The following is a 10,113-nucleotide window of genomic DNA, read 5'->3' on the forward strand; positions in this document are numbered from 1 at the left end:
ATTGAAAATTGTTAGAAATACTTCAATTTTAGTCCTAACTATGGGGACTTCGACGTTCCCTTTGGTGATTATTATTCAATATTGTACTACAGAACTGTTTTTACCAATCATGTGTAAAGTGTATTTTAATGCTGAAGCTTGTCAAGGTGTCGCGAATTCTAACTACTTTGTTTACAAGTTAAAACTTGTGCACATCCAGTATTATAGAAGTGATAAAACATAACGTAAGTAGAAGCATGATTGTACTCAATTATAATACTTGTAGTAAATAGTTTCTTTGCCAGAAACTAGAAACACACAACACCACGTCACGCGGTCACGTGTCACCCCTTCGCACCGGATGTAGTTCGCGTCCCCGTCAGTTCAACTTCCGGAGTCGATATATTGTGCATGAAGTAAAATCTTGCTCGGATATTCATTTGGACGAACTTCTCGGCCAATTTTACGTTGTTAAAATGTCTCGAGGCTCGAGTGCAGGGTTCGACCGACACATTACCATCTTCTCCCCCGAAGGCAGACTCTACCAAGTCGGTCAGTATTGAGCGGAAGTTCAACGCAAAAGCCGGCTCGCGTGTTTGCTAGCTGGCTAAATGCTCTGTCATGGTTCGCGTCGCTTGGCTTCTTGCGGGAAAATGACACCCCGCCAAAACGAAAGCAGCCTCGTATATTCCCACCGCAGGTGGTGTGCCAGGTGTCTTTTTTTATTATTGTTTTTTGGGTCTACTTTTCCTGATAGCTCCATCAAAAAAACCGGAGTGAATCAAAATAGCTAGGTGGCTATTAGGCTACTTAGCATGGTTAGCATTGCAGACAAGCTGATTCACTGTCTGTTTGCTACCGAGTCGTTTATTTTCAAAGTTAGTGTCATTTTTTTTTTAAATTATATATTTATTATAATAGATATTAGCATTTGGTCTCAGTGGCAGAACTTCTGTGTACTTTCTTCACCGGCAATTGCGAGTATTGATTGAACTTAAAGGGGAAAATCCATCCTTTATTATTTTAAATGAGCAGTTCAGTTTGTGAGTTTGTTCCTGAACTGAACTGGACTGGACGACAATGTCTTCTGGTCAATAACAGTCAAGAGAGACATCCTCTCGTTCCTCCTCCAACAGTAAACAATACATGTTTGCAGATTGACTGCAATTCAGAGAGTATTCCCAGATGCACAGCTTTTATAAACTATTCATTTAGCATTTCCTACTTTGGATGTAATATTTCTGACAAACGTCAGATTCTGATTTAATTCAGGATCATCAGACCGATCAGACGACACCTGACAACAGCTCTTTGCTCCAGATTTCCCGCTGAGACGAATGAGTGAATGAACGCTGCCTTTGTCCGTTGTGTTCATTTCCAAACATTCATTGTTGTTGTCACGTGAACATTTTTAAAGACCTCTCCCCTGATTATTTTTTGTTGTTGTTGTTGTCTTCTTTTGTAGAATATGCTTTCAAGGCCATAAACCAAGGTGGACTCACGTCAGTAGCGGTCCGGGGGAAGGACTGTGCAGTTGTCGTAACACAGAAAAAAGTACCGGTGAGTTTGATGTCAGGTTGCTGTAATAGTGGCGGCAGGTCGTCATGGAGACTCACGAGATGCATCCACCTGCACCGAAAACACCGGCTCCCCTCCGCCGCACACCGTATGTGATGGAGACGTGAAATGTTTTTGTTTTTTTTCCCATTATGCTCTGTGCATATTGAATTGTTTAATAAGTGTTATGTCAGTGCAGTTCAATATGATTCATTCATTAGTGAATAATTGTGGGTTTTTATTTTTATCCTGTATTCATAATCAGATTGGAATCTTTTAAACATTTTACTTCAGTGAACCTCAAGTTTCCCTGTCACAAAGTTATCATCTAATCTGGGTAAAGAATTCACATGTTAGATTTAAGGATCTTTTATTAAGTGTTAAAAGTACAATCTTACCTTCTTTACTTGTTATAACCAGCAGTTAAAAGACTTGTTTTCATTTTATACCATTTGATAAAATAGATAATGTATTGAATCAGTTCATATTTTCATACTTTTGTCCTAGCTGGTAGGGGTATTAAAACAAATCTTGTTTCACTTGAGTATTGCAATATCATGTTTTGTGGTACTGTTTAGATTCTCAATGAGGCACTTAATAATAATTTTTTTTATTCAAAAATAAAATAGTATACATGAAATTCCTTTGCTCAGATTGAATAAGTAGTGCTGTGATGTTGAAAATGCAGATCCCTCTGACCTGCTTGCTTTTAAAAACCTTTTATTCCAATTTTGTGCATATGGTTTTGTGATACTATTCCTAAAATGACATTTAAAAAATGTCAATATGTCACCTTGCTTGCAGTATCGCAAAAAACTGCAGTTGTGTCTTTGAATGCTGCCAGTGAGACGAGCAGACATTTCATTATATTTTCTTGCATTTTAGTTGATTGTGATTGGTTGAATATTTTAGGCACTGAATAATCAGAAATGTCAAGTAAATGTTTTGGATACAGTTTTGTAATCAAATGATGAAACCGCTATTGCACATTCATTCTTTGTTTGTTTCTGCCTCGAACCAGGACAAGCTCCTGGATGCCGCCACAGTGACGCACCTTTTCAGAATAACAGATAATATTGGATGTGTAATGTCTGGGATGACGGGTAAGAAAATGACATACAATTATCTCGATTGTTTTTAGGGTTAAAAAGGCACCAGTTTTTCTATCTATTTTTGTAATCCTATATTTGAATATTGAAATTACAATACAAATTAAAACCATAAAAGTCCCTTTAGTTTATTGCTTTATTTATTTGTCTAGTGAGCAACTCCCTTCACTTTCTATTACTGGAACATTTTCTAAAGGATTCCGTTAGATTCTGTTTGAGTTATTGTGCACAACTGTGATCTGGTCGTCACCATTGTGGTGCACGGGAACGCTAAATTTAGGGGGATTTTTTTTTTTTTTTTAGGTAAAATTGGTGAGCTTTTCAGGTCATTTGACATCTGTGTTCTTCTCATTCCCAGCATTTACTGTGGCTGAAGGTTCCTCTTTCCAGACAATTGTAATTTTATTTTCTGCGTACGTCATTTAAAACAGTGCATTAGAGAGTTGAAGTACTAGTGAAAGTATCAGCGACCGTTTTGAAACAAATCAAAACTTTTTTTCTTTTTGCTTTGTCCCTCTAACAGCTGACAGCAGGTCTCAAGTCCAGCGAGCTCGCTACGAGGCGGCCAACTGGCAGTACAAGTACGGTTATGAGATTCCAGTGGACATGCTGTGTAAGAGAATCGCTGACATCTCGCAAGTCTACACGCAGAACGCTGAGATGCGACCACTCGGCTGCTGTGAGTGCATTCATTAATTTCTCGTGACGGCACATCTCCCGGCGCAGCGGAGCGTCCCTCTCATTGTCCTCTGTGCCGCCCGTGAACCTGCAGGTATGATCGTGATCGGCATCGACGACGAGAGCGGCCCCCAGGTGTACAAATGCGACCCGGCCGGCTACTACTGCGGCTTCAAGGCCACCGCCGCCGGAGTGAAGCAGACAGAAGCCACCAGCTTCCTGGAGAAGAAAGTGAAAAAGAAACTGGACTGGACCTTTGAACAAACTATTGAGGTATAAAAAGAGAACAACCTTGTTTTGCTGATGTTGCACAGGTTGATAAAGAAGGAACACAAATGTGAAAGTGCTCTGCAGGACTCACGGTGGTTTCCAGGTATTTATACTGGGTGTGGTGCCACTTGTTGTCCCGTGATGCATGAATGTACACACAGGCACGTGCAGGGTTAAGTTGCTCTTTCTAAAATTATGTAACCACCATGCAAGTTTACTCATGATGGGCAATAGTTTTCGTCTCTTTAAATGAATAGTCTACAATATAACGCTGCTATTTCTAAAGGTTGTTCTGGATTACTCATCTAAAATGTGTCTGATTTCACATTAAAAGCCTTGTTAAGAAATCAATGGCTTCTGTCTCCTGAAAAGCGAGCGGGCTTTTATTTTGAAACGGATACAAGAAGTGTTGAGTTTGTTAACATGTGACGCAAAACAAGGCTACAAGTTGACGTTATGAAACAATTAATACACCCTCAATGTGAAGATGACAACTTTGACCTTTCCATTTATTTTTGTTGGCTCTGTTGCTCGACGTGCTTCAGAGATTATTGGATCTTCAAGCGCTTTCAAGCACAAAAATGTAAATGAATTTTAACCGTATCAAGAGAGCGGTGAACATTTTATTTCTTCACTTGGAGAAAAAAAAAGTGATTAAGCGACATTGAACACCTATAATTATGTTCCTTTTATGCGACGTAATAAGCAGGTAAACTGCAAAAGATGTTGATTATTAAATGATTGTTTTTCTTCCGCTCTTTCTCACCTTTAGACGGCAATCTCTTGTCTGACAACCGTTCTCTCCATCGACTTCAAGCCCTCTGAGCTCGAGGTGGGCGTCGTCACGACACAGGACGCCAAGTTCAGGTAAAAAAAATCGACAGCATATGATGGTTCGGCAAAGAGTCTTTTTTTTTTTTTTTTAGTTGTTGCCCTTTTACGATGAGCTGAACACTTGCTGCAGTTGTAGACATTGCTGCTCATATTTCGAGTCATGTTTGTCCAAAATTCTTTGAGGTACAATTTCAGCAAACATGTTGGTGAAGTGACCTGATGACAGTGATGCTCATTCCTACTGTAACATGTTTGGGTTCGGGCTGCTAATAACCATCATTTTGAATCTTGAATAATCTGCTGATTATTGTCTTGATTAATGAAGTAAATCAAACAAAATGTTACAAATATAACCTTGGAAACGCCCGTCCGGTTTTGAACAGTCCACAACTCAAAAGATATTCAGTGAAAATCACCAATGGCAAGAAAAAGCATTGAATACTCAAATGACAGCAGATGGAAGCAGAAGTTCTTTCAGGCATCTTTGATGTAATTCAACTTCAGTCAGTAAAGTTATCAGTTTATTTACGAACCCTTAAAGCTTAATTTAGCCTTAAAATTCCAGCCTGTCTGATTCTGGATTTTTGGCGCCAATAATAATACTGGGGAGTAAAACAAATAACTATATTAATATCTCAGCTTATAAATATTACTTAAATACCATATATATGAACACACATTTCTTTTGCAATGATCCCTCAAATGTGGTTATCAAACACTTTTGACCCTTGTGACAAAGATCAGTAACGGCTGCAGGATATTTTCCAATTTAATGTCCACACGGTCATCAGTGCACACTGAAACTTCACTGGGAATTTATGAACTATTAATAGCTCGTTCATCATTAGCATCTTTTGCAGCATTGTGTTCTGTAAAAAAAAAAAAAAAAAAAAAAAAGGCTTTCATATCAAGCCAAGATATGTGAGGATAAAATCATCCGGCTAATATTTCAGTCTGGTTCTAGTTCAAATAGATTTTGTTCATCAAGAGTCCATCCTTGTTTACTTTGTGCAGGATTCTGACAGAGACTGAAGTGGACACCCACCTGATGGCCCTGGCAGAACGGGACTGAGCGAGCAGAGACGTCTCCCCTGTTAGACTGAGTTAGAGCATGATGGGATATGCAGGTCCCAGATGGAGGCTGGTGTTATCTTTGTTTGCTGTACATTTACCCCACTGTTTCATTCAACAATAAAACAAGTTTTTGGAGTAAAACGGACATTGGTGCTATTAATTTTTTCCTATTTATTTTTTACAAAACAATCCACTGTAACACAAAGCTTTATATCTCCTGGGTTCTGTTTTATCAGCTCAGTTTATCAGCGGGGAGGAAATGTTTCTGGGAAAACGAGCTCGACCTCTGAGCTTCCTGTTTGTGGCGCCGAAGTGCACTAAAGTCACATGACTGACTAGATGCTGCACAAAGGTTATTTTACTCCACTACAGAGTAGTGTAGACCTGATTTGACCTCATTCTTGCTACCTTTTTGGCTTTTCTTTGTCAGAAATATCAACTCGGCGGAAATGTCATGCAACATAAATAGTTTCTCTTTGCAAAGGGGAAAATGTGTTGGCCTTTATAATTTAGAACGGTTTTGTGAGATAAGGGCCTTGTTGTGTGTGTCGGATGGAAAACTTAAGATTCCTCGTTGATGCTGACGGGGTCTTTGACTTGAATGCTTAGCTGTCATCGGCATGATCAGAAATGATGCGAATGTGTCATCAACTAGTCATCCTCGGTCTCATGACATCACTGTTTTGTCTCCTGCACTTCTCTCTTTTTCCAGCGATTGCTAAATCAGACATGGAAATACAGTTACAAATGATGTTTTTCCACATCCTGGAATACAGTAAGAATCTTTGGGGCTTTTTGTTTTTGTTGCTTACGTCTCTATTCTGTCACTGGGAACTCTTCCTGTGATTTTCTGTGTCAAGTGTTTCCTCCAGGTTTACTTCATACGGAGGAAACATCGTAAATAATGCCAGTTACTTCAGGCGATTCCTTCCTGTAAAAAATTCCCCATTTAAGTGTGTGTCCATCAGTTGACAAGGAAATCTTGTATTTGCCAGACTGCCGCAGAGTTTCCTGGTGACGATGACACAGCACTAAGGTTAATCCAACTCTTGGCACATTTTCCATATTTGTAAAAAAAAAAAAAAAATTCTTTCCTTGGCATTTCTTACCCAGCAGTTCCAGCACAGAGCTGCTACTCGGCAGTAGTTCCAGGACAGGGCGGAATATTTAAAGCACATTATGTTCTTCTTGTGCCGCCCGGGGAGTTTTTAGCGCCGTGACTCAGAGACCCGGTGACCTCGCCCAACAAAGGAAATCCCATTCGGTTCCAAGCGGCTAAGTGTGATCCTTTTTCTTTTTTTTTTTTTATGTCTGTGTATCTTTCACAAGTCTGGGGTGTGCCTCATCACGCTGAGTAAGAGTGAAATGATGCTTGTTTTACGGTGTGTAAAGAACACGAAACAATCATCCCGAAATTCAACTGGGTACAGGAAACACAGCAGTCACAGCTCCTTATATTCATAAACTTCTTTTTTATTTTGAACATTTGTCTTAATAGTGTTTGAATTCACACACATGTACAAGTACAAAAATAATATCTCTATATTTACAATATCTTACACATAGCTGGTATATACATATTCATATATATTTATACAGGCACAGAAAGACCAAACGGAGGTCTTTGATATTTGTTGGTTTTCTTGGTGCAGATCTTTCAGTGATCTTGACCGAACTCGACCAGACTGGACTCCATCTTCATTCTTGCATGCGACCCCAGGGCCAGCACCTGTGGACTTGGACCTTGGACGGAGGGACGTAGACTGGTTTTGTCCCCTGTTGGAGGGGCCGCGGCCTGGCGCACCCAGTAGCAGCTTGACGTTCACACCACCGTTAGAAGGGTGGTTCTTTTTTACTTTCCGAACTTTATGTCGTCGTAAAGCTGGAGGACAGAAAAAATATATATATATATTAGGGACTCATACTTTCAAGATCATATATGATTATATGAAATGTTACTGTTCTGGACCAGATACTGACCTCATCTTCCGACATGTCCAGATCCTCCATATCGCTCTCGTCTGATTCGCTGTCGGGCAGCTCCCTCAGCTCCAGGGCCGTCCTCTCGTACAGCCGGCAGCGGATCACATCGTTCTGCCGCCCGTAGGTGAGGTGGTACGCCGTGAAGCCGCCGTAGTTCAAGCAGTTCACGTCGGCACCGAGGTCGAGGAGGCGGCACACCAGCGTGGGGTTCTGGAGATCCACGGCCAGGTGGAGCGCCGTCCGACCGCTGCATTGTTCCTACAAGAAACAACATGAAAGTAACATTAATTTCCTGCATGTGACTCGGCTTTTGATTTTTAGATCTTCTTTTTGCAAAAAAACTAAACACACTTCTGAGTTAATGACACCTACCTGTGCGTTGATGTCTGCACCGAGCTGAACGAGGTTTTCCACCAGAGAAATAAAGCCGTTGATGGACGCCAAGTGGAGACAGTTGTGTCCTAAGAGGGGAAAACCAGGGAATACTCGGTAAACAACCCAGTTCGAGAACTGCTTAAGTAAAACATGAGAGTCTGTGTCTGTCTTTACAGGTGCTACTCTAACTCAGTACCTACCACTGTAGTTGGGGAAGGAGATGATGGAGGTGAGGTGGCGCTGGCAGTTCTGTGTGATGACGCCGAAGCAGGCGAGGGAGCCCTTTTTACAGGCGATGTGGAGAGCTGTGTTCCCGCTGTCGTCGGCCAGCAGCGGGTCAGCACCGGCGTTCAGGAGTCTATCCACCAGCTGGGGCTGCTCTGTGATCACTGCTAGGTGGAGGGCAGTCTGTGAAGGACACATTCATAAACATGGGTTATCTTCACTTTAAGGACATTTAGTGTGTATAATAAGGAGGTTATTGGATTGTATTGATCTGATAATCAATGATCCTGGTTATTACCTGTCTCTGGTGGTTCTGTACATTGAGGAACGGGTGATTGTGGGACAGCTTGATCATCTGTTGGGCATGCTCAGTGGCTTCATGAATGATGGCCAAATGGATCAGCCTGTGGGGGGGGGGAGAGAGAAAAAGAAGAGAGTTAGTCAAAATAGTGTTGTTAAAAAAAATTACGCACGGAGGAAGTGGTTCCAGCCAAATAAGAGAGAACAAAGCCTTCGCAGTGGAGCGTTTCGCAAGAATGGAGTTTTGTCGGGTTATTTCCACCAGTTGTGGCTTGACACATCTGATGCTTTATCAGTTACTGGCAGTGAGCCAGGGACTTTCCTGAACGCGCAGAGCGGATTTTAGCACCGCCCAGGCTGCACTCTGAGCCAAAGCACGCGCACGCGCACACACACACACTTTATATGCGCATACGTACACGACTTATTTTTGTGCAACTTTCGACATTTCCATGCGGACTTTTGCAGCTTTTTTTTTAATTTATTTATTTATTATCTTATCATTGCAATGCATTTAAAATTCAGATGCTGCACTCTGGTGCAAAACTCCTTTTAAATTTACGCAGAAAGGTGAAATGTTCCAAATGCGCCATCGCAGGGATAAAAGTGCACACAAACTCCACTTACGTGTCACCATCGTCCGTCACTGCAGTTCTCCACGGCTCGTATTCCTGCGTGTGATCCTTGCCCCTGTCCACTCTCAGCTCCACAAACTCGTTCACCAGCTCGTCCTCCTTTAAGGAATCCAGGCCGCTGTCAAAACGGTCCTCGTGGCAAGGCAACATTTTCCCGTGTTTGGGCTCCACGTTGTCCAAGTTGTAATCCATTTGATTGTGGTTAGATACTCTGTGCACGTCCATGTTGACTTCGCAAACGGTCATAAGACACAGCTCCGTCTGCTTCCGAAGGTCAGGGCAGAGTCGTGCAGCTGAGGGAGGCGCGCTGGGTTTTGTGCTCTCGGCTGGGCGGAGCCTCGGCGGGGAATTCCAATTGACTTATCTTAGAAAAAGCAAAGGGAAATCACACCGGCCTGTGCTTTTGTGAGAAAAATCCCCCCCCAAAGCCACTCAGAATGAAAACTTGTAGTTTCCTATTAGACACCTATTTTCACCTGTGATGTAGGTTAGGGGACATGTCATTATTGATCTCAGTGAATGAGACGTGATGAGCATGAATGAGGGAGACAGCCTCTGACTGGCTCTTCAATAATTCCCTTGTGCTCTGGGGAAATTATCTGTTGTAAGTGGCTAACCAAAGTAGCACTGCATATTTTCCTTTCTATTGCTTCTTCAATTTTTTTTCTTTTACAAATTCAAATGTAAAAAGAGACGAGTTTCCTATATTTCACAATTTACCCTGAAAATGAACCACAGTCTGCACTTACACTAACCACGTTGTGTTAAAATGCAGTATGTCTGTCCTAAATTCTGTGGTTGTCATTATCACGCAATAGATGTCCCAATTTCTCAAGTTTATCCTTTTTTTTTTTACTTCATATCTATATCTATATCTCCATCACATTCAAATGGAATATATTTCATGTGTTGGTTGTGTGCTTGTTACTATGAAGAATTTGCATTCAGTTGAGAAAAGAATAATCCACAGTTAAAAGATATTTTTAAACCTGCACATTCATCCTGCAACTATGTATTTTTGATCAACTTTATTCATTTTACATACAGATTCATTGTTGTTGTCAAAGACTTTAATAGTATCATAATAGTTGATA

General features: G+C 41.2%; 2 protein-coding genes across 2 annotated transcripts; one reads left to right on the top strand and one right to left on the bottom strand.

Moving 5' to 3' along the window:
- The first annotated feature begins 353 nt into the window (after positions 1-353).
- On the top strand, positions 354-5,646 carry LOC138623536 (proteasome subunit alpha type-6). Its single transcript, XM_069703108.1, has 7 exons — positions 354-531; positions 1,445-1,539; positions 2,558-2,639; positions 3,169-3,324; positions 3,418-3,596; positions 4,366-4,460; positions 5,442-5,646. The coding sequence occupies exons 1-7, from the start codon at positions 456-458 to the stop codon at positions 5,497-5,499; spliced, it is 741 nt and encodes a 246-aa protein (XP_069559209.1). The 5' UTR covers positions 354-455; the 3' UTR covers positions 5,500-5,646.
- Positions 5,647-6,953: 1,307 nt separating this feature from the next.
- On the bottom strand, positions 6,954-9,301 carry nfkbiaa (nuclear factor of kappa light polypeptide gene enhancer in B-cells inhibitor, alpha a). Its single transcript, XM_069703109.1, has 6 exons — positions 9,012-9,301; positions 8,383-8,488; positions 8,060-8,267; positions 7,857-7,945; positions 7,482-7,742; positions 6,954-7,383 (listed from the first exon to the last, which is right to left on the bottom strand). The coding sequence occupies exons 1-6, from the start codon at positions 9,263-9,265 to the stop codon at positions 7,354-7,356; spliced, it is 948 nt and encodes a 315-aa protein (XP_069559210.1). The 5' UTR covers positions 9,266-9,301; the 3' UTR covers positions 6,954-7,353.
- Between the last annotated feature and the right edge of the window lie 812 nt (positions 9,302-10,113).

The sequence above is a fragment of the Brachyistius frenatus genome, unplaced genomic scaffold, assembly GCF_029030835.1.
Source record: "Brachyistius frenatus isolate BFR_SWC_R1_liver_20210118 unplaced genomic scaffold, ASM2903083v1 Contig_44, whole genome shotgun sequence".
NCBI lineage: Eukaryota > Metazoa > Chordata > Actinopteri > Embiotocidae > Brachyistius > Brachyistius frenatus.

Excerpts from the sequence above, each read along its gene's own strand:
- LOC138623536 (XM_069703108.1), top strand. The coding sequence starts at position 456 with ATGTCTCGAGGCTCGAGTGCAGGGTTCGACCGACACATTACCATCTTC. Across the intron at positions 2,640-3,168 it reads TGTAATGTCTGGGATGACGG|CTGACAGCAGGTCTCAAGTC; the intron begins GTAAGAAAATGA and ends TCCCTCTAACAG. Across the intron at positions 4,461-5,441 it reads ACACAGGACGCCAAGTTCAG|GATTCTGACAGAGACTGAAG; the intron begins GTAAAAAAAATC and ends TACTTTGTGCAG.
- nfkbiaa (XM_069703109.1), bottom strand. The coding sequence starts at position 9,265 with ATGACCGTTTGCGAAGTCAACATGGACGTGCACAGAGTATCTAACCAC. Across the intron at positions 8,489-9,011 it reads GTGACGGACGATGGTGACAC|GCTGATCCATTTGGCCATCA; the intron begins GTAAGTGGAGTT and ends CCCCCCCCACAG. Across the intron at positions 8,268-8,382 it reads TACAGAACCACCAGAGACAG|ACTGCCCTCCACCTAGCAGT; the intron begins GTAATAACCAGG and ends TGTCCTTCACAG.